Source organism: Corvus kubaryi, unplaced genomic scaffold, assembly GCF_017639235.1.
Source record: "Corvus kubaryi isolate FWS band 111438036 unplaced genomic scaffold, C.kubaryi_AGA036_p1.0 78, whole genome shotgun sequence".
NCBI classification, from domain to species: domain Eukaryota; kingdom Metazoa; phylum Chordata; class Aves; order Passeriformes; family Corvidae; genus Corvus; species Corvus kubaryi.
The window spans coordinates 1,843,388-1,867,513 of record NW_024582065.1 but is presented as its reverse complement, the minus strand read 5'-3'; the positions used below and the strand labels follow the sequence as shown (position 1 = coordinate 1,867,513).

Below are 24,126 nucleotides of genomic sequence, written 5' to 3'. Positions count from 1 at the left end.
ACAGGCTATTAGATGGAAATTAAGCCTCACCCAAACCTTCCTCCCGTGGAACAAAGGTTTCCAAAGATGCAGGGGGGCTATTCCATTCCTGCTAATGGACAAGAAGGTTGATTTGAGGAAAAGGGACACTAATTCTGCATTTTCCACCCCTCACAGTGGGACACCAGAGGTTTGTAGTTACAAAGAAAGGGTTTCTCATCCTTCCCACACAAGCCAGATCAGAGGGCAGCCCTAGAGGGATCAGAAGCAGAAGTGCTGTTTGATGAGCTGGAGGGCTTCCAGGTTCCAAAAAGGAAAAATAAATACAATTTTTGTTTGCTTTTGTCCCCTGGGCACCTTCATGCCAAGCAGGCCTTGGCTGATTGCTCAGATGTGGCCTTTGAAACCCAAAGAGCTGAACCTGGCCTGAGGTCACAGCTGTGGCTTCAGCACTGCTGGACCCCTGGGGAGGCTTGTGCTGCAGGAAACCTTTACAGCCCCATCCCTCTCCTATGGAAAGAGGCACCAGGAAAACACTCCCAGCTTCCCCCTTCCATTCTTGAGCCACAACTTTTGAAAATCTACCTGTGATTCCAGCAATTCAAAGCAATTCAAGATCCTGAGCACTGACTTTGCCATGGGGGACGTTCCCCTCTCTCCCTTCAGCCACACCTGCTCCGTCCAAGGGGAGCAGTGTCACGCCACAAGCCAGTGACAACACTCATGGACATTTTGGCTCAGAACATGTCACCTCCACCAGAGGTCCAATCCAGCCTCGGGTTCAGCTCTGACAGACACCCACAGTTGCAGTTCTGCGTGTGCCACACCATGGATTTAACACATTCCCCGTGGAACACGAACGCCGAGCTCCGTGCAAGAGTCTCCCACTCACTGTGAGTGAGCAGCTGCATTTCTAGGAGATGATGCTGTTACCATCTCTTTTACTTCTGATTCAAATTCTCCACACTTTAACATTTTTAAAGACTTATTTTTACTTCTTTTGAGACGTTTTAAACTCACTACTTTTCAGTGCTGACAGCCAGCCTCCTTCACGAGTACGTTACAAAGTCAGGTACCAGCGCTGCCTTCATTTTTAAGGAGGTGGAAATGTGGAAACAAAGGGAAAAGCAACAGCCTAAAATCCTTGATCAGCCAAAGACACGAGCAGAAGAGAAAAACAGAACACCCAAAATCCCATCCATTGCCCAATCTGCTCCAGAAGAGAACCAGAACTGCATTATCCTGGATCTGCCTCAGCATTAACTGCTCCCATAGTCTCATATTCCTTCATGCTTCAAATTAAAACAAAAAATTGGATGAGGCCGAGCTTCCTTTGTCCTGTTCACCCCTTGTGAAAGACAGGGGTTACCATCATTTTGTACCTGTCATAGTTGAAGTTGTAACCTGAGAGAGAAAAAAATTAAATGTTTTTTAAAAATAGGCTTGGGGTGGTCCTGTCTTTACAACTGGTAACCAAGCTGAGCATTTCCAAATCCTCTTTTATTGTACCTATCCAATTTTAGGGCTTTATTGATTATTACAGAAAAAGACATTTAAAGAAGATTGGGATTCCTCCAGCCAGTCCTGGAGGTAAATTTGGCCCCAGAACTTCAGGAATTTGGAATGCTTCTGCCCAGGAAGTGGGTAAATAAGGCTGAGATTTGGCATCAGGAGAGAAAGAAGGTAAAATTTTTCATTTCAGCACATTTCCCAGGGCAGAGATAAGCTCCAGAGATCTGTGGTGAGGTTATGGATGTTATCAGCTAAATGATTTTGAACAGGTACAGCATCACTTACTTAGAGCACATGGATATGAACTTCTGAAAATAATGGGATTAAAAAGAAATTCAAGGAGTTTTCTGGACTTCAGCCTTCCTCCTGCAGCCAGAGCAGCCAGGATGCAGCAGTCCATGTCTTTATCAAGCCGATACTTCACCTCCTCTTTTCTCCACACCTATGACCCTCAGGAAAGGTGTTACCCACCCACCAGCAGCCAACACTGCAGATGCCTTCCCCATGCAGAAATAACTCCCTGCAATCTCACAGAGCCTTTGGCTGCCGCCCTTCTCCCAGCGCTGGAGGCCAGAAACGCAGCAGAGATTTGTCTTTGGCACTGGGAGGGAGGTTTGTTAATGCTCCTCCCCAGCAGGAGAGCTTTCATGCCTGACTTGTGGCAGCTGGACGAGCTCTCAGGTCTGACTGAAGCCTCATTGAGGACAGGGCCACCCTCTGATTAGATAATTTCACCTGCCAGAATCTTCTCCTCTGTTCCAAATCCTGCAAAGTTGGGAGGCTGCAGCCGAGATCCTCCCAAAGCAAGGTCAGGGGGATGTTCCACCAGGGACAGGGAGCAGTGACACCCCTGCAGCACCTGGTCTGAGGGTGCCAGACCTCCCTCCTGCACAAAACCAGGCCTCCTTTATCAAAGTGACATCCCCATTACCAGAAACCACCTGGGATTCATTTTAAACGAGTGACAGTTTTCAACCCCAGATCTTTTCCCGCAGCTGAGGCTCGCGGGGTTGGAGGGCGCGCTCAGCGCTGGAGCATTGAAGTTTCTCTCTGAGCTGGAGCAGGGAGATGTTTGATCTTTGAATCAGACATTAAGAGATGAAACAGCAGCACTCCTATTGATACTGGTTCGTGTCTGAACTGACACAGCTGTATTCCCAGGTCAGGCTGTAACAGGCTGGATCCTGCTCCCGAGCCGTGGCTCCCGCCGGATTCACAAGAAATTACAAGATAAAGAAAAGGACAATTATGAAACAGCCTGTTCACATTTCCACCTAACTTATTCCAGGGAGCACCAGGGAAAGGGTCTAATCATCCCCCTTCAAAAAAACCCATTTCCCCTCTGGTGGATCTGAAGATGATCTCAAGGCTGCTTTGGTCTCAAGACCCAAACCAGCCTGTTTCAGCTGGAGCAAATGCTTGTGATGATTTCCATGGGTTAATTACATTTCCATTAGTGAAGAAGTTCTAAAACTTCATTTTCTTCACTGATGCTTTTTGAATCCTACCAAAACAGTATTTCCTCTCGGCTTTTCCTTATCTACCTCACCCTTATGAGACTTTGCTCTTAATTTTAACTCTCTCAGCCTTTTCATTTCTCCTTAAATGGACATTTCTTTGACCCTTGAATCATTTTTGCAGCCTTCATCCTAAGCTCCCATGCCCAAACTTTATTTAAGGATGTTTGAGAGGTGTTTGAGAGGGGGAAACTAAGCCAAAAGAATGAAAGATTGAACTGTCTTCCTTCTTTTTCTTCTTTTTAATTGGAAAATAAGCTGAGAGCCCCAATTTAAGTTCTTTTAAGTCCTTATTGTACCAGAAGCAAGCTACATCCAACCAAGTATTTCTGATTATCAGAGTTCTTCAGCCCAGGAACATTTTGTAGCTGAAAATGTCTCTGTCTCCTCCAAGCAGCTCATTTTGTCCTTCAGTTCTGTACTTCTACACCATCCCATGGACCATCAACGTGCTCCTAAAGCTTCAGCCTGACTCTGGGAGCTCCCAGTTGTGCAGGGCCCTACAGGGAACTTGTGTAACGAGGCAAAGGAGGGGAGTCAACCTCAGCCCCTCTTCAGAAACTTCCCTAAGGAACGACCTTCTGCCCACAGGTTCCTGATTTAGAGCAGCCCTGCCCTCTTTGAGAGCCCCAAGAACAATTTCTATTCCCAGGGAAGCCCAGCACTGCTCCAATCTCTACTCCTGATCCCTTCCTTGCTTAAATCTCACCCAGCCTAACCTGAACTGACTCGAGCTGAGCCAACAGCTAAACCCATTATTGTCTAAAATTGGGTTTAACTCAGGAGTAACCTGAACTTCTTGCTCCAGAGGGAGGCTTTTAAAATTCTGCAGCTGATCACGAGAACCACCCACACAAACACACCCAGCCCTGCAGCCAGCTCGGAAACCAAGACAACTCCAGCACTGACAGAATAAGAATATCCACCAGAAAAGCCTGACCTGTTTCCTGAACGCTCCACCCTGAGATCACCGAGAAAATGAGTTTGTTTGGTTAATTAATCCTAAACCCATGACAGGTGATGTTTGTGGCCACCAAAATATGGGAAAATGGAGGAGGGAGGAGACACCATGGCGTCAGGCATCCATTTAGCTGATGCTGACCATGCCAGGAAGGAAAGGTTTCTCCTGTGTATGGGTTAGGTGGCCGTGCTCCTTTGCGAGGATCAGGGGATTTTCCAAGGCCTCTAAGCTCACCCCACAGGTTTGAGGTGTGCCACAGGAAGCAGGACGTTCTCAGCCTGAGCTGCTGGGCTTCCCCAGGGCAGAAGAGTGGCCTTCCCACAGTCAGGAGTTCATCCAAGGGAGTCATCCTGAAGCCTGACCTCGTCCACATGGGATCCCTTCCCTCCATCCCACCTCAGTCAGACCCTTCAGCACAGAGAAGATGCAAGAGAGCTGAAGTTAAGCAAAAAATCTTGTGGAATCGTGTGGAAAAGCATCTCCAGGTGCTGATCCTGGACTTGGCTTGACCTGGAATTCACAGATCCTCTGATTCCAGCTTTCAGTGCTGAAGCCTGGCCCTGGCCACAGCATCCTACACACCTCGCTGGTGGTTCAGCAAGAACAGAATGGAAAATCAGTTTTCCAAATCCAAGTTTTCCAAATCCAAGTTTTCATGATGTTTTCAGAGAGCCCTGAGGAAGGGAATGGCCTGAGACCACCCAAAGCCTTTGGGGTGAGATGTGGATCCAAGGACGTGTGTGCAGAGGTGACACCGTTGGCGCTCAGGCTTAGATTACCTTTAAAACCAGGCTGATTTTCCAAATCCTCAGCCTTTTCCACAGTCACAAGCAGGTTCGTCTCCTCTCAGAGGAGCATTTTGCCATCCAAAGCTGGTCCTTTGGGAACTGGGACACAGCAGCAGAAGCACCATTTGAGAAACAGGAGTCTGAGGTAACCTGCACCCTCCTCCTCATCTAATTATGGGACAGCACTCACACCACACACAGGAGTCGGGTATTTTGGGCTTGGCGATTTTTTTTGGTTTGTTTTTAAACTAGGAAGCATTAAAAATAAAAAAAATTAGAGCACTTCAGAGCTGCAGTTTGATTTGCTGGTTTGGGGTTGAATTCCCAGTGTCCACACCCAGCTCCAAGAGCAGCTACCAATGTTTTCCACCTCTAGGTGCCCACAGGAGACGGTTGCCAGGGCAGGGTCACACATTAGGAGCAGATCCCAAGGTCCAGAGTCCTCTTCCCACCTGCAGGCTCCCCAGTTGCCTGTGCAGCTGCTTCCCTCACAAGGGAAAATATTTCCCTGCCACCCACCTGCCTTTGAGAGCCATAAAATCTAAAAATACTGTCTGGACTCTGGACTAACAATCCTGCCTGCCTTTGATAAAGCCCTGGCTGCCATGAGAAGCATCCCTTGCTTTCACTTGGGATGATCCCTTCTCCTTGGCAGCTGCCCAGCTTCAGGGAGAGCTGACCACCCCCAAATACTGTCTGGCAGTCCCCTTCTTTGTGAGCACAAATCTTCCAGGCAGCACAAACAGGCACAAAACAAAGATGGAAACCTGGATATTTTTGCTCCCTCTCTCTTTAATAAAAAGGGGGTTGTTCATGCCTCAGCTTCCTGGCTCCTCGTGCTGTTCCATCATTATCACTTCCCATCCCAGGTACTTGATACCTCGCGGTCCCTTTTAATAAAGTAAGAGAGCAGCACATCAATCTCATTATCTGCTTGCCCTTGAGAAGTTCTCTGACCTGAAACGTTTGGTTTGCCACCACCAGAGCAGAGCCAGAGAAGGATAATTTCTGCCAGGGAAGGGCTGTCCCCACCTGCAGCTCCTCTGAGGGGCTGGGACCATCTGCAGCCTTCCTCTAAGCACAGCCCCGAGTCCTCCTCTGCCCAGGAAAGTCTCCTGATTTAGCAGCCAGCCACACAATTACTCACCCACCCGCTTCTCTCAGCCTGCCTCCAGCCATCCCCCACCAAAATCGATGCAGAAAAGCCACTACAAGCAACAAAAAAAGACACGAGCCCTAATTAACACTCCAAGAGGCTCAGCACGGCCTGGGTCCCCCTTTGCCAGGAGAAACAAGCCCAGAGAGAAAACAAGATCCAGTCCCAAGGAAGCTGCTGCCCCACTGGGCAAAAAAGGAAACAGGGACATTTGCCAGATGGGTTTAGAGCCCTCAAACTCTTCCTCCCTGTCCAGGGTCTTCTCTGAAGGGAATGGATTCTGCAGCTTCCAGGAGCCCAGACAGCCAAGGGACAGAGGATAGGAAAACTTTCTGTTCAACCTGAGACCTCCTCCCTCCCAGTTATAAACTCTCTCTGCTTCAAAAAAGAAAATTTGGTTGCTTGCCGTCCTCCCTTGCTGCCCTCGCCCCCCAGCCAGAACACCGGGTAACACCCTACAGGTGAATCCCTGTGTCTTGTCCACCTTTATCTGATTTAATTTCAGAAGGGACCCTTTGCTTTTCTGAGCCAGCAAGTGTCCATCCATAACCAGAGCATAAAAGAAATTGAAAACAGGGATCAGCTGCATTAAAACCCATAAAGGCTTTGCTCTTGGCATGACTCATGCACGGTGCTGACAGCGCTCGCCCTGAGTCCATCACCACCCCGACCGGGGAGCTCCTTCTCCTGGGGACAGCCAGCCAGGACAGAGCTTGTCCCTTCTCAAAGTATCCCTTTCCCCAGCTCCTGTTGCTGCTCTGCTTTGCTTTCTAGCACAGAAGTGCCAAAATTTCCACCTCAGGAAAGCAGAGGGAAATCTGCACTTCCCTGCTCTGACCCCTTCATTGCCTACATCTCCAGACCCACAGCTGATAAACAAAGCATTGAGCAACCACCTAAAGGGAGGCTGCAGGCCATCCAAGGGGGTTGATTTCATTTGAATTTCATTTTTCTCATTAGCTCTAGGGTTACTTGCAGGTGGAATATAGAATCAAAGGATCCCAGACTGGTTTGGGTTGAAGGAGCCTTAAAGCCCATCCAGTGCCACCCCTGCCATGGGCAGGGACACCTCCCACTGTCCCAGGCTGCTCCAAGCCCCAATGTCCAGCCTGGCCTTGGGCACTGCCAGGGATCCAGGGGCAGCCCCAGCTGCTCTGGGCACCCTGTGCCAGGGCCTGCCCACCCTCCCAGGGAAGAACTTTTTTCCTAATATCCCATCTAAATCTACTCTCTGCCATTTTGAGGCCATTCCCCTTGTCCTGTCACCCTTGTAAACCAAGTACACCAGAGCCAGTCCCACAGGACCCCATAGCTCAGATATCCTCATTTAGGGGCTTCTGAATGCTCAGGAACATGCACATGTTAAAAAAAAAGAAATGTTGGAGCCAAAGCATCCATGAATATTTGCCAGCTTTAAGAATCCCAGGCCTCAACCAGGCATTTCCTTCTCAAGTACTTCCCTGCTCTCATGTCCCCCCCCACACCCTGTCTGGGAGGTACATCCACCTCAGAGGGGAAGATCCGAGGTCCAAACCTGCTGCACAGCCCAGGCTGGGTGGTTCCTGTGCCTCCCACTCTGTCAGTCATTGCTGCATCCAAGGCTGCTGCTCCTCAAACACAGCACCAGGAATAGCAGCTCCCACTGCCCACATAGCAGGATGATCCTGGTAACCAGCAACGCTCCCATCGAGGATGAGCAGGGCTTTATGCTGTCACTAAATGACTTGCCTTCCAAATTATTAGCAGCATCAGGAGCTGGGAGCACATTTCTCAGACAATCAAGATAATTCTGCTTTTGTGATTTGTTCCAGACAGCCTGAGACATCCGTACCCACACCGAGACTTTGTGCACATCATTTGGCAGCTCTGGGCCTGGCACACGCTGTCTCTGCCAGTCCCACCCAGAGATCCAGGCAGCTGATCCAACTGGCTCAAGAAGCCACCAGGACTCTTCAAGAGTGTTTAATCCAGGCTGATTGGAAGCCAAAAGGAATTAATTCTGCTCATAAAGGACAGAGCATGATCCTGTCAGGCGCTCCGTTATTTCATACCAGCCTTTAGCCACTCTTGGTGTTGGACAAACATCACATGGTTGTGGTCACTCCATGAGGACATGGAAGATCTGGGAAAGGAGCAGAGCAGCAGCAAAGGCCTGTGGTGCACAGAAAAGCCCTCAGGTCAAGGGAGGTTGGGCAGCATAAATCTCTGACTGGGGAAATGCTGGCATTTCATAAAACCATAGGCATGCAGAAGGAATTCTTCTTCCAGCCTTGCTAGAAGGCACCAAGGGGAATCTCAGGTAGCTGGTGATGAAAAAGGGAGAAGCAGCTCCTTTCTTGGGGTATGGAATTAAACCCTAAGGCCCGTTATCCATGATATGATGAAACCAAAAGGCTGAACAAGCCCTAAAACACAACTGCGCATGGACCCCTTGGACATCACGGTTTAAAAGCCTTTTTTTCCCCCCTCAAAAATCCCTAGATATCTGAATTTTGGGAACCAAAGATCAATGTCATTTTATCCATGCCTTGTTCTCCATTCTTCCCCTCAGCAGGCAGCACATGACACAGCTCTATGGAAACCCAGCAGTTCTTCAGGCTTTGCATCCAAAGCCCAGGAAAAAGCCTCCCATGAACTCCAAGAGGAGCAGGTCTGAACCCCCCAAGCCCTGAAGCAGAGCTCATGGCTCCAGCTGAGGAGTCTGAGGACAGGACAAATTTGTTCCCAAGACAACTGTGGATTTCTGAGATTTTCAACCCAAACCACGTTGCAGCAACAGAGTTTAAAAATCCCTTTTGCCTCCACCTTGGAAAAAGTGCATTAAGATCATCCAGTCCCAGGCCAACTGAGAACCTGCAATTTTGTGTGATTTAGAGCTGCTAATGGGTGATGTCATCACTGGAGCCAATGCAATCCCACAGAAACATGGAAATAAAATGAGCAGGACCTATAAAATATGTGTTTTTCTCCCCAACAGCAACAGGCCCATCCCAGCAGGGCAGCTTCCATTGAGACGCGTCTACAACTGATGGAGATCACAAGAAATCACTAAAAAAAATTACAGGGGAAACCAAATCTTGCAAGAAGAGCAACCTATTCTTTTCCCAGGCCTTTATTAAGAGCAGATCCGCAGGTTTCCTTGGAAGCAAATGAGAAATAGGCACCACAGCATTGCTGGGGAAAGAAACCGAGGGAGTGTTTTCTGGAACAACAAACCAAAGCCATTTTGGGCCACTATCTGTTAGACTCGAGTTTAGCTCAATAGGATATTGATCCTGGCTGCACGGAACACAGCCCTGATGTATTTCCTGATTAACAAGTTCTGCTGTCTGCTTTTGACAAACAAAATCTCCTTCGCTGCAGGTAGATAAAAAATATATTTATCAATAATTCCAGGGTGCAGGCATTGAGTAGCAATCCAAAAAAAGAAAGAAAAAAAAAACAGAAAAGGGTTGGAAAAAGCAGGTGGGAAGGATTGCTGCATGATCACTGGAATATTTACATAAGGCTAAGTTCAGTCGATGCAGAGCCTTCCCCCACAGCCTCCTCCAAAACACACCCAGACTCTGGCTGGCCTTTTTCCTATGGAAACAGAGAACGAGAGCAGAGCTGCTCTTTGCTTTTCTGGGGCTTAGCTAAAAGCTGAAAATGAGATCAGATTTTTCTGCCATTCCCCATTTACCTTAATAGAAACGGGCACTCGGCCGGACTAGCTGGTACACAACCCTGTGTGGGGCATCATGGAACATTGTCATGATCTTTCGTGCTTACAGAGAAAGAAAAAAAAAATATAAATAAAAGGAGAGGAATCAAAATCCCTCTTTAATATTGAAGATCAATGTAAAACTGAGCTTGGGAACTGAGCACTGCCTGGGAAACACGAAGTAACATTTTCAAGTTGAAATCTTGCACATATGACAAAGGGAAGCTTTTGATGGAGTAGCAAAGTGATATTTCAAAAACTGATGTCCTACCTATCTATATTTATAAGAACACGTTAAGGACTGGCTTAGCACTGTCCTTTTTTATTATTCCCTAATAAATTACAGCTAGATCATTTTTTGAAACACAGATCCGAGTCTGCCTTCCACAGAAGTGAAAATGAAGGTCCCACTCGTGTCACCACCTTGCAGCCCCTCCCTGGAGGGTCTGCTAGCAGTAAATTTCTTGCTCCACAACCTGACTTTAAAGTCTTGATGCAGAAATGAAGAGGATTTTGGCTCAAATAAACAGCCCTGCCCAGGTTTCCCCTCTCAACCAAGCTCAGCCAGGCAGTGGGCACGTGAAAGGGTTTCTGGCCACTGAAGGAAACCCAAGGAAGAGGAACTCCAGGTTTCCAGCACAACCCCATGGCAACACAGGAGTGAGCTAAGAACTTAATCAGGATCTGGGAAATGCAGAGCAAAACACACCAGGCAGCAGAGAAAACACTAATTCAACCCCCTGTGTGAAGCTGCAGAGCTTTCAGTGCTCCCTCCACCTGGGCTGGAAATATTCAGGAAAGCATCAAACCAAGCATGAGTAACTGTTATTTTCAGTACCTTCCCCCTAACACCAAAAACCGGGCACCAGCTCAAGCGCCTTGTTAAATTATAAGGATTAGAGGTCTGGATTTCCTCGGTGGAGATGACACTTGGACTTGACGCCGATGAGTTCAGCCTTTGCCACCCCTGCACTGCTGCCTGGTGGGAAGCCCTTGTACAAGACAATTTCAGCAGGGCCCAGTTGGTGTCACCATTGGAAACAGCAGCAGTGACGTTAACAGGATGGCACTTCAAAGGCACCCGCGGGCTCGCAGATGGCACCGGGGGTCCTTGTTCCAGCTTGTTCCAGCTGCCTCATTGAGCTGATATTCCACAATTATGCTCCAGGATCAAACAGTGCTGCAAACAGCTCCCACAAGGAACCCAGCACCGGGGAGCCGCCGGAGGCACCGCGCGTTCCGGGGGGATCCCGCGGCCGTCTCAGCCGCTGCTGCAAAACTTTGAATGTCTCGGTTGTAAAACAAAGCCAACAAACTCTGGAGTCTTGTGTTTATGAAGAAAAAAAAAATAAAAGGAATACAAGCCATGCCTAAACAATATGGCTGGGATTCAGAAAAGCTTTTCTGTAGAGCCTTAGCTGTCAGTAGAGAACCACTGGAGTCAGCTGAATCCCAGCATACACTGGAATGCTTTGCTGTAGGATAAATTCAACCAATGCCAAAGCCCTTTCCAGAATCAGGGCCTTGATTTTATATTTTTTTTTAACGTGTGGAGCTAACTAGGAATCAGAACAGAGTGTCAGTGAGAATAATTGTAGCATCTGTGCTAATTCTCTTCTCATCCTGGTACCCCCCGTGCTTCTAAGTATGGAAATCTGATTCTCCTTGTGCCTCCACTGAAGTTTCTATTGATTAAATACCCAGCCCCAGCAGCAGGAGAATCAATCCCTGCATATTTATTCTCTTCCTCTTAATACATCAAGAATTCCCTTTGGCCTCTCAAGTGCTGTATCACAGGGTGCCCTGAATGCAAATGGAATTACAGTGATCATGTAGCTAATGAATACATTTGTATATGTATGCAAGCATTTCCCTGCTCCACACCACCACCAGGAGCAGGGAATATCCACGTTCACCAGGCAGGGAAGGTGTGTGAAAGGATAGATTTGGGAAGCATATCAATACCAGGAGCCAGGCTGCAGTTTCTGGGGGAAAATGAACTGAAATCCTTCCAAGATGAAGGCTGCAAGCTCAGGACCTCACGCAGACCTTTGGATCGTTTCCTCTGAAGCTTTAAAGGCCAATTTGTCAACTAGAAGTGTTCATGTTTATGTTTTCATTATCCACCTCTCTTTATATAAATAGGCAGAAACTGCTGCAATGCATAATGTAAAATATCATCAGCATTTTCAAGAGAGAAATCAGTGATATCATCTCAAACCAGGGTACAAAACGCACACGCAACCTTTTCACCTCCACCCTTAATAAGACATTTTGAATTCTTTTCAAACATCTTCGAGTTCTTTTGAGAAAAGTTATGTTACAGGGGAATAAATTCATTCCTGCAGAAACCTGGCCAATTTCAGAGTTGTAACAGCCTAAAAACGGGATGCATTTAATTTGTTAGCACACTCCAGGTTGACTTTTAAAGTCATCCTGTAACGTCAGAAAAGAAATTGATTTAAATCAGGTTCAAGTGCCAGTGGCAATTAGAAGCTGCAAAGTCACGGAAATGTCAGGAAGTGTCGGGATCAGATACGCACTGGAATATCTACAAAGAAATATCCTCAAAACCACTTTTGAGTTGGTTCAAACGCTTGGCAAGTGATTCATTCAGCACAAGAGCCATTCTTTAGATTTACTCCAGCCAGAAATGCAGGGGTTCAGTGCTGTTTCACTCCAGTCAATCCCAGCCCAACCCAGAGCAAACGAACACCACAAAGCAGAGCGAGAGCCCCCGTTAAGCTCAGGGTGAGGGGAGGTCGCTTACCCTGTGAGGACCACGACAAAATCCATCACGTTCCAGCCATTCCGCAGGTAAGAACCTTTGTGGAAAACAAAGCCCAGAGCGATGATTTTGATACCAGCTTCAAAACAAAATATTCCAATAAAGTACGGCTCAGTGTCGTCCTGGAAAAGAAGGAAAATTAAAGGAGTCAAGGAGAGATCCATGCTCCTGCTCTGATGACCAGCCCTCTAAACAGCTACAGGCACCAGCTTCACACCTTTTCCACTCTTTGAACAGAGCTGAAATTAGAAGGTTTAAGTTTACTGGAACTCAGCTCAGAGAGGAATTTCATTATCATTTCTCTGAAATTAATTTTCTTTTCAAATTGGCAATTCCATTGGCCTTCATTCCGATGGTTTCACCCCGCACTTTCCACCTTGACAGAATGTTCCGGAGGGAATTTTGATGCGGAAATTTTGCTCCAAGGGTATATTTAAATTAGAGATCACAGATTCCTGGAGTTATTGGCACAGAAGGTGCTCCACAATTCATCCAGGAACATGAAACAAGAGGGTGTCTTGGGCAGCAACAGCTAGCACAGCAAGCCTGACAACACTGACAGGAAATTATTTATTTATCATTTATTCCATCAGTTCTTTCTTCGCTCTTTCTCCTCCATTTTATCAATTTTCACAGCTGCAGCCTCATTTGTTTTCCTTTCACTGGGGATCTGGTTCAGGGAGAAATCCCCAGTCCCTCCCATGAACAGCAGGAGCAGCAAGATTTGTGTCTCAGGTCCATGGTGCAGACTAACACATCCCTTGGGATGGCAGATTCGTGTCCTAGCTCACTACAGAGAAAATCAAGCTCAGTCTCCACAGTTTTACTAAGGCCTTTATTCCATCTCTGCAGCAGATCTCGGGGGACTAGACTCTACTGACAGGAGTTTCACCGCAAACTCAGAGCCAAATGGAAGCATCCACAATTGGAAGGAAGATTTGGGCAAGAAACGGGAACAAAGCAAGAGGTAAAAGCAATGGGCATCAATTTCAAGAACGTGCTCATCAGCTTTGGCACCAGTAACCAATTCCAAATGTGCCCTAAATCCTGGTTTTCAGCTGAACTCAGTGGAAGTAAAGCAGCTGTACCCAAAAAGAAGCAAACTTCCACATTGAGAGATTTGAAATCCTTTTTCCAGTGGCTTTGGCATTTCTGGCCACCAGAACCAAAGAGCTGAGCTGCTGTTCGAGGCACAGTTGTTTCTATTTTGCAATTCTCCCAAGGACAAAAGGGGATTGTTTGTTCTCTGATGGAAAAAGAGCAGGGATGTTGAGGCTTGTGGCCCCAGAACCAAGGAAGAAGCAGGTTTGACACAAGCACAGCAACTCCCGCTCAGCTCTGGCACAGACCCGCACTTCAGGACAGCACTTGCTCCAGAAATTAAGGTTTTCACCCCTGAAAGTTGGGCCTGGTCAGCCTTGAGAGGTGACACAGCTGAGAGGGGCCCTCAGCCCTGGGTGTCCCTGGCTGCAGGGAGGGGACAGAGCGTGGATCAGGCTCTGCTCCGGGGCCCGGCAGTGGCACCAGAGCCACGGGCAGGGACTGATCCCAGCAATTCCCCTGCACAGGAGGCAGAACTGCTGCCCTGGGCAGTGCCCAGCCCTGAACAGAGCCCAGAGAGGGGTGGAGTCTCCCTGACTGGAGATATTCCAGAGCCATCTGAACACAATGCTGTGCCCTGTGCTCTGGGATGGCCCTGCTGGAGCAGGGAGGAGGAGCCCCTGTGGTCCCTTCCAGCCTGACCCACACCGGGATCTGTAACATGACAGCACAGCCCTGCCAGGGAGGCTTGGCTGGTTAAACCCAGCTCAGCAAGGCCACCAGAGAGCTCCAATCACTGAGGATGCCTCCAAGCTGCTGGAAAATACAACCTCTGGAGAGGCTTTTCCATCAGTGGCTGAATTCAAGTTTTGGTCCCCATATCCCCACACACCTCAGTGGGAAGAGCTCTTCCACACCTTCCATCTTTCACCCCATGTTACCTCTATTTCCTTCCACCTTTCTGACCTCACAGCCCCAGCAGCTCCACCTCCCACGCCCCATGGTGAGATGACAGTCACCTCCAGATACACTCACTGCTGGCCAGAGAGCAAAACAGAACAGGGGCCTGTTGAGCTCCCACTGAGCCTCTGGCTGAAATGGAGAGGAGAAAATGAAACCCACACCCAAAACTGCCTTTCCCTCCAGACAAGGAGGGGTTTCCACAAGCAGCAGCACCTCCAAGCCCTCTGTCCCTCACTGATGCTGCTCAGAGGATGCTCAGAGGAGCCAGCACTGCCAGACCTCCAGCTGCCCATCTCAGGGCTGTTTACCCACAGAGAAACAGCAGCAAGGGCCATCAGACCTTTTATGACCTTCAGCAGAAATCCTACAATGCTCTTCCAGCAGCTGCTCCACAGCAAGAGCTGGAGGCATCCCAGGGCTCCAGCCCAGTACAGAAAAGAGGGAATAGGGGAGAAGGGGTCAGAAATCATCCTCTGTGATTCCAGGAATTACCTTGCTGCTCCTCTGCCTTCCCTCATGGACACAGGAGCCCTCTGACAGCCCAGTCCGCCTGTTCCTCAACCCCCCAACAGCTCCTGGTTCAACAGCTCCACATAATCCCTGCACACAAAGGCCTCCCAGCCCATCCCATCCCATCCCAAATTCCCATCCCACAACTACTCGCATACCTCTAAAAATAGCTCTTCTAACACACACAAAAAAAGCTACCTTTACCCACATCCACTCCTCCACATTACTCCCTCACTTCCTTGAAGCCTGGTATCTACTCCAGTCTCTGCTCAATCTAGGTCAGGTGCCTGGTGATTACAGCTCCCAGCTTTAAAGAGCCAGGCTCCAGGTACTCCAGGGTTTGATGGGATGTGCTCTTCCCAAAGCTAGGGCTACACAGAGCTCTCAGGAAGTGGGTCAAAGGAGTTTTTGTCAGCTTCTAGGGAAGCAGGAAGGCTCACAGATGGATTTGGGTATTTGTTACAAAGAAAAACTCTCATCTGTAGGGTTGGCAGCGAGTAGCTGGGGAAATAAGAGGTGAAAGAAAGAGGGTCTTTTCTAAAGCCTGCCTAAATTTACACTGACTCAGCCCAAGAATCAGGGCAGTAACGATGAGATGAAAAATAAAATTTATGCCCCAATGGGGAGAGGTCTTTCTGCTGGAAAAAAGGATTTGCCTGACTGTGTGTGATGGAAGGAGGGAAGGACGTGGGTGAATTCCTGTGCAGCACTGAAATGGCCCTGCCTCAGCTCAGAGTCCCTGCTAGGACACCCTGCAGCCCCTTCAGACCAAAGTCTGTGCCCCTGCTCGGGTTCAAGAGGGGCAGAGCAGGTGATAATGAGGATCCGCGTGCCTGATTGGAAGGAGGGCGGAGAATCTGGGCAGCAGCCAGGGCTGTGCCAGCAAGTTGTTTGCTGTGGACACAGCAGAGCTTGAGACTGGGCCAAACACACATTTAATCAATATGTTTCTGATCAGAAACAACTTCTGAGGCTGGAAAGTCATTACCATTCCTACTTCACGTCCTAGTGTCTTTCCTTGGCCTTCAGATGTGACAGCCTGGAGAGGTTTGGGTGTGAAAGGCTTTGTTCATGCAAAGGTTAATATGAGCAGCTGACATATTGCTGCTCTAAGTGCCTGTGGATGAGAGAAAGCATTAAATCCATTAGGAAATTGCCAGAGCTGTCATGCTGAAAATCTGGGAAAAGTTATGTTCTGTCCTCACATCCAAAACACCCGGGGAAGCCAAACACCCCGGGCCTGCAGCGAACACACCACAGCCCCTCTGGTGCCTTCAAACAGGGGCAGAAAAGGGATTGCCCACCCTGCGAGTGCTGAAATCATCGCTGTCCTTCTGGGAGAAGTCTCCTGAAGCTTCTCATGGAAAACTGAGCAATCAGGAAGGAGTCAGGGAGAGAAGGAGGTCTCTGTCTGGACAGCCTCGAGAGCAAGGCACCCGCAAGGCCGTTCGGGGCTGCGACGGGAAGTTCACATTCCCACATTTGGAGCTCTCCCCACCAGGCTCTGGGCTGCTCAGAACAGCTCCCTCAGCATCTTCGCAGCTGGCATCACTCCAGTGTGTACAAACAATGCAATATTTATTGGGATAGAGGGAGGCTGACTCCACAGCCCACTGGGTGGAGATGGACAGGGGCAAACCTGTTCCACTGGACAGTTCCTGATGTGAGGGAAACATTCCCAGCATCCAGAGCATGTGAGACTTCCAGCTCGGAGCAGGAAAGAGCCTCGGGGTTGGGTCAGTCTGCTGCTGGTGGGAAAATGGCTTTATTCCTCTTGTTGGATGATCAAGGACCAGAGCCAATCCTCCGGTTCACCACTAAATGCTCTGATCACCAGACTGGTGCTTTGGTTTTGACCAGAATTTCCAGCCCAGAGCCAAGTAATGCTTTTCTGTGCATGCAGAAAATGGGCAGAGAGAGAATTATCCTAACTCAGCCACTCAAAATCTTGGAATATTTCATGTACTGAGACATGTGCTCGGTTAACCCTGTCTGATAATAACAGGAGCACGGAAAACATCCCAGTGAGATTGCACTGCAGGATCATATCCTGGCTCTTGGGGAGGTAAAAAGAGGAAAGTTTTGATTAAAAGACAAAAGGCAACTTCAGTTTTCCTTCCACAGCTCTGCCTACATCTCCCAGCCACAAAAGGCTTGTGATGTGCACCTCGTATCTTTGATATCTGATTAACTCTTCAATGATGATCTCCAATTTGGAGATTTTAGTGAACCCAGGAGAAGAAAAGCTGTATGCATTAACCATTATCCAAAAAAAGACCAATTCCATTCCTGCTAAAGACAGCAATAAAGCACCTGCTGTTCTGCACGGACTTAGAATTTGGCTCAGCAAGCCTGCAAATGTATGGGAAATGTACGGGAATGTTCCCCCACTGTGGTCAATGCGGATTTGTAACATTTGCAATGAAACAACTTTCAGTTTATAGACCTAACAGGAGAATTCTAAAGAGGTTTCACTTTGAAAACTAGAAGACAGTTTTTCTTGCTCACAGTGCTTATCTTTCCAGCTTATGTCGAAAATAAAAACTATTTCATGACTTGTAAAGATTCGCAGTGTTGCTCTATGAAAAATCCCTTTATGTTTCAGAGGTAGGAATGTGCTGTGGTTAAAATGGCTTCAGAATACCTGGAGCAAACACAACGGTGCTTGGGACAAAAATTTGGGGTTAATTCTTCCCTCCACACCAAGGCAGAGCCAACAGGGCAGAGATTGTGCATTCAACTCCCACAGCTCTCTCGCGCTGTTCGGTGGCAATGCCAGTGCCCCCCTTTGGAATGTTTTAGGCAGGATCTGAAGGTGTGTGTGCTGTAAAATGGAATTATTACAATGGGGAAAAGGACAAGAAAACACCTCTAGGATGCCCTTATAAATCAAAGGATATAGAGGAACATAAAAGCCAACATGAACCAAAGGACTGCCAAGCCAGAACATCCCCAAAACTACTTTTCCCCTCACTAATCCATATGTTTAAAACCACAGAAAGCACTTTCCCAGCTCAGTCCTGGCTCTAAACCTGTGCTTTTCTCACACCCCCAGGCTGGCCTTGCCACCCAACCCCAAAGCACACAAAGCCAGGCTTAATGGCAGAAAGATCTACATACAATCATTTATTCATTTTATCCTCGTATCTTCTTCATTAAAAATAATTCCAGCAGGGAGAGGAAGCAAGCCCCCCAGCAAGAGCAGATCCATTTCCAAACCAGCATCAAATTCAGACCCTGGCTCTCCAGATTTCTCACCAACACACTTCTTCCTGCTTCTGAAGAATGAGATTCTGAGAGCTGCCCACTGGCATGGACCATCCTTAGGAACTGCAGCAACCAATACTCAGAGGCTCTCGTTTCTGGCAGCAAGCCTAATGTTATCTTTGTTTGCATAATATAGTATCTACATGGAAAACACATATGGATCCATATTTATCCAGCCTTTCAACATGCACCAGGATTAATGCATTTAGGCATGCAAGACATTCCAGATCATTCAAAGCAGGAGAAAAATCAAACCAAGAATTACACAGTTTTCCTACAGTGATGATAAATGGGAGAATTGTTTTGAAGCTATTCTTCTATTTTCTTTTGAAATAAGGTAATTGGGCTCATTACCATAAAGCCTGCGGGTGAATTATTTTTCTCTGTAAGCTGGTTCCATTGTCGGGTTGTTTTTTTTTTTGGAAAGGAAGTCTGATCATCTGAACCCAAAGTTTGCTTTGAAGGATCTGTGCTGTGGCAGGAAGAGACACATGAATCCTAAAACGTTACTCTGTTCTACCACTCCCTGGGAAAATGGAAATGACACAGAAGTTCATTTGATTCCAGAGATAGTTCTAAGCATTCATCAGCCCCTTGCTGTCCTGGTTTAGAGACAACCTAAGTTTGAAGCCCTTCTGATGATAACACAAGCTCCAGCTCCCTCCTGCAGCTGGGCAGGGCTGGCTGGAGTGATGAAGCATTCTTGTGCAGATGGGATCGGGAGGGGACAGTTATCCTTGCTGTGACAGATATTTCCCGACTGTCAGATCAATGCCTGTTTGTTTACGCGCGGATCTTTAAAATAGATCCAAACACTCCCAACACCCCGTGGCCGACTGCTTTCTGTATTAGGCCAGGAACAAAAAATAGCTGGAAATAAATGAATGCAACTCACCAATCTCTCTGACATCGGTGTCTTGTCTCCATCCGGCAAATGTTGTTCCAGAGCCAGCACGATACAATTGGCTATGATTGTAGCTAAAATCATGTATTCAAATGGAGTGGGGACCACAAGTTAAAGAGGACACTGGACCACACAAGGAGAACCCCATCCAAATCCTGTTTCTCCCCACAGAGTTGCATTAACTGAGCATTCTAAGATTTCTCATATTTTTTAAAGACATTTGGACTCCTTGACTTCCTTGGTTGTTTCCAGGGTGTGTTTGGAAGAAAAGCAGGCAATTGGCTCCTCTCTTCTTTGAGAGAGTTAGAGACACACACACAGTCTGAGCTGCTCAAAGAATTTGGGAGCAAGAAAGCAAAAGGCCCAAAGGAAATAAAAACTACTAGTCATTATTGATTTTCAATGAGATTGATAAGCTAAACTGCTTCCAAATAGATTATACAGCTGAACACCGTCTGCTGAATTTTTCTCCCAAAACATTTAACTTCAGCACGTGGTGCAAATAAGTGATGGGCACGAAAAGTTTGATTTAGAGTATCTACACAGGTCTAAAACATCAATTACTGCTCGATTGCAATGTCCACTTCCCAGCGAAAATAAAACGCTCAGCACCTTTTTGGGTTGCAGGAGGGAAGTGGGAAGGGGAAAGAATCCAAACCCAGCACCAGGTCCCCCCTTGCCTTTTGCCAGCATCTCCCACCCTGAGCTGTGCCAAGCCCCAGCTCTCCCAGGGCGGAGCCACGCCACGGGCAGCAGCGGGGCCGCAGGCGGGCGATGGCTCTGCTCAGCTCCACGGAGAGATGGACCCAGCACCGCGGAGAGATGGACCCAGCACCACGGAGAGATGGACCCAGCACCGCGGAGAGATGGACCCAGCACCGTGGAGAGATGGACTGAGCACCATGGAGAGATGAACCCAGCACCATGGAGAGATGGACTGAGCACCATGGAGAGATGAACCCAGCACTACAGAGAGAAGGACCCAGCACCACGGAGAGATGGACCCAGCACGATGGAGAGATGGACCCAGCACCACAGAGAGAGGGACCCAGCACCGCGGAGAGATGGACCCAGCACCACGGAGAGAGGGACCCAGCACCGCGGAGAGAGGGACCCAGCACCGCGGAGAGATGGACTGAGCACCATGGAGAGGTGGACCCAGCACCGCGGAGAGATGGACTGAGCACCATGGAGAGATGGACTGAGCACCATGGAGAGGTGGACTGAGCACCATGGAGAGGTGGACCCAGCACCATGGAGAGATGGACTGAGCACCATGGAGAGGTGGACCCAGCACGATGGAGAGATGGACCCAGCACCGCAGAGAGATGGACCCAGCGCGATGGAGAGATGGACCCAGCACCATGGAGAGATGGACCCAGCACCATGGAGAGAGGGACCCAGCACCGTGGAGAGATGGACCCAGCACCATGGAGAGATGGACCCAGCACCGTGGAGAGATGGGCTCAGTACCACAGAGAGATGGACTCAGCACCGCAGGGAGCTCAGCTCAACACCACGGGGAGCTCCTCTCAGCACCGCGGAGAGCTCGGCTCAGCAGCAGGGACAGCGCTGAGCTGCACCGCAGATACAACACCCTGGAGGGCTCAGTTCAGCACCACAAAGAGCTCGGTTCGGCACCGTGGAGAGGTTGGTTCAACATCACGGGGAGCTCAGCTCAGCACCGTGGTCAGCTTGGCTCAGCACCACCATCAGCCCGGCTCAGCACCACAATGAGCTCAGCTCAGCACTGTGGTCAGCCTGGCTTCAGAACTGTGGTCAGCGCAGCTCAACACCGCGGTCAGCTCAGCTCAGCACTACGGTCAGCCCGGCTTCAGCACCGTGGTCAGCTCAGCTCAACACCATGATAAGCTCAGACCAGCACCGCGGTCAGCCTGGCTTCAGCACCGTGGTCAGCTCGGCTCAGCACCGTGGTCAGCTCGGCTCAGCACCGTGGTCAGCTCAGCTCAGCACCGTGGTCAGCTCAGCTCAATACCACGATAGGCTCAGCCCAGCACCGCGATCAGCTCAGCCCAGCACCGCGGACAGCCCGGCTCAGCACGGCGGACAGCGCCCGGCCCCGCCCGCCCGCCGGCCCCGCCGCTCCGGCTCGGGGAAAGGCCGGTGGCTCCGCCGGTCCCGCCGGCTCCGCAGCGCCGGGGGTCCCCTCCCCACATCCCCCGGAAAGGTGCAGCCGAATCGCCCAAGAGGCAGGAGAGGGAAAGACTGAATCTACCCGCACAGTCCAGGCGATGCTCTGCCCGTCACCGGGGTTTGGGGGCTTGTTTATCCACACTTAAAAGCAGGGAAGGAGAAATGGATGAGGAAATGCAGTGGTCGCTGGGATTGTATAATATGGACAGAAAGAGCAATACGTGTGTGTATGTGTGTGTGTGCTTAAAGAGAAGGGAAGTGCATTGACTCCACTGGTGTATTTTTCCTGTTAGCCCCTCAGGAAGTGAAAACTGGGGAAGTCTAAACAGGAGCTGGCCTCTGTGGCAACTGAAAGTGTTGCTAGGAGGCTGGAAGGAGGCCCTGCTGCTGTTAGCTGAGGATTAACAGGGGTGTGATATGAAATGAAAAGAAAACAAGCGGCTCCCTCGAGACCCCCAGTGTAAAGCACTCCTGTACACACACACACACACACACACACACACAAAATCCGCTCCCTGGGAGCCTCAGCCTGCTCCCCTCTGCTCACAGCTTACAACCATCATTCCGAGCAAAGCCCCCTTCTCACTGCAGCTCGTCTGGCCTGGGAGCTGGGTCTCAGACAGAAAGTGTCTGCCTCTTTCACCATACAGCAGATGATCCCTCTCCCCACTTACTGCCTCCTTCTGCCACAAGGTTTTGCTAATTTTAATTTTTCTTTTCGTGCAGCCTAAGCTCAGGCTACGTACCTAATCAGAGTGTCGTGATTCACGTTGATTCGAATGGATTCAGGAGGGGATGTGCTAAAACCGAGCTGCAATGATTGCATTCCGGGGATTTACCTGGGCTGTCAATGTCCCCTACTACCAATGCAGCTTCAGTGCCAAGGTGTCACCATTTTTATCCCACGTTCCTTCTACCATTCACAGGAAGACAGAAGAGTAGAAAGGCTCCAAGATGGAAATAAAAATCAGGATTCATGGGCACGAATCTCACAGAACCTGACTTGAACTGTAGGAAATGTCAGTCCGTGCACCTGTACATCTCACCCCTAAAGACACCCTGACACGTCTTACACACACCCCTGGTATCAAGCACACCAAAAGCACCCTCGGTGCTCCCACGGAAGCGATTCCCTGATTCCCATATTCCCACTGCCACGGCCGTGCATCATGTCGGGCACACGGCTCCCCGGCACACACACCCATCGCACAGCCCGATCACATCGTCTGCAGCAGCACCAGACACTCGCTCTGCGCTGCCTGGAGGGGTCTCTGCCCCTCAGCCTCCCTCTCCCCTCCCCACCTTCCCCTCCGTGCCCACACAGCCTCCCCCAAAGGATATGGCCACTCTGTTATTCGCTTGGCGTATTTCCGTATAACATTATCTTCACTGAAGATGAAGAGGGATCTGTTGACTGTGAAGCAGTTCTGTTTGACAGGGATGGGGTTGTAGAGAGCCATAGTCCTGGCTCTCTGAGCCATCGACTGTTTATACATCCTCTGGCCGGCTTGGGGGCCACCTTGCCGGCTGCTCCCTCTTCCAGCCCCGGCCGGCCCTCCACCTCCATAGCGGGTTGGCAGATCATCCCCAAACCGAGCCATCCTCGCAGTGCACGGAGCCGGGCGCTACAATCCAAACTGGCAGCCGAGGCGAGAGGAAGACGCATCACAGCGCGCAGCACTTCTCCCTCCGGGGGCTTCAGTTGCGGGATCGGGATGGATCGCGGCAAAAATAGATCGATATATTATAAAACGAAAAAATATCCCTTTTCCTTCCTCCACCCCCTGCTTTTCCCCGCCGCTGTGGCTGCCCGGGGGTAGGAGGAAGGCGCCGGAGCTCCGCTCACCTCCCCGCACAGGTGGCGTCTCTCCGGCCCGACCTCATGGCCGGGGCAGCGGCGGGTGGCCGCGGTGGCCGCGGTCCCTTCGGCGACGGGGCGCTGGGCTGGGAAGGGGCTGCGCTGCTGCCGTGCCCGCCGCGGGAGCGCTCCGCCGTGCCCAACCCAGCCCGGCACGGCTCCGGCACGGCCCGGCCCCGCCGCATGTGATGCCCGGAGCCAATCGGCCGCCGCGGCTCCGCCCGCTCCAGTCACCGGCACCGGGGGGCGGGCGGGGAGGGAGGAGGGAGGATGGAGCCGGCCCGGCCCTGCCGCCGCCGCCCACCCCGGTAAATACGGCGGAGCCGCGGCCACTCCCCGGGGAAGGAGGGATCGATGCCCCCCCCGCCCCTGCGCAGCGCTCCGCGGGCGCGCAGAGCCCCGGGCGGAGGTGCCGCCGCTTGGATGGGTGGGGGGCACGGGCGAGGCAGCCCCCGCGCCTGCGCGCCGCTGCCCAGATGTGCGCTGCCCAGATGTGCACCCACGGGTGCCCCGAGCCGCGGCGCGGGCAGCGCTGGGCAGCGCAGCTCCGGTCACCCCGCTGTGCCATCAGAACCCCGCGGCCGCGAGGGTGGGGGGGGGGTCACAGTGGGAAATGGGGTGCGGGGCGAGGGGGGGGCTCAGCTGGCAGCCCCCGGGGGCTCGGGGCCGGGCACGGAGGGGTGCGGGGCGGGGGATGCGGCCCCCGCGGCGCTCCCGGGGCTGGGTCGGTGCGGGGATGTGCGGCACGGGCTGGCCGCGAGCAGAGCTGCGCCCTTCTGCACAACTTACTTTGTTTCTCCTTGGTTTGAATTACTCCTGCAGAGCGCTGGATACCTTTAATCCCGTATTTATGGATGAAATCCTTTAATCCTGTTTATTCCAGCACCCTCTGTTGCTTCCCTCCAGCACAAGTCAGGGAGATAACTCCTCCTTGTTCCTGGAGCGCCGCACGGCAACAGTCACTGCGGTAGCTGGCGAGGAAATGCTTTTGCATTTAGGCTAAATTTGGGATAGAAACTATTAAC

The 24,126-nt window shown here is 50.3% G+C and overlaps 1 protein-coding gene across 1 annotated transcript in view; it reads right to left on the bottom strand.

Moving 5' to 3' along the window:
* Nucleotides 1-23,275, bottom strand: part of CACNA1B (calcium voltage-gated channel subunit alpha1 B) — a 254,528-nt gene extending 231,253 nt beyond the window's left edge. Inside the window, exons 1-3 of the mRNA XM_042052780.1 lie at nt 22,585-23,275; nt 19,081-19,186; nt 12,387-12,526 (exon numbers count right to left, since the gene is read on the bottom strand). Of these exons, the coding sequence (XP_041908714.1) occupies nt 12,387-12,526; nt 19,081-19,186; nt 22,585-22,844 (506 nt within the window). The 5' untranslated portion in view covers nt 22,845-23,275. The remainder of the gene's footprint in view (nt 1-12,386; nt 12,527-19,080; nt 19,187-22,584) is intronic.
* Between the last annotated feature and the right edge of the window lie 851 nt (nt 23,276-24,126).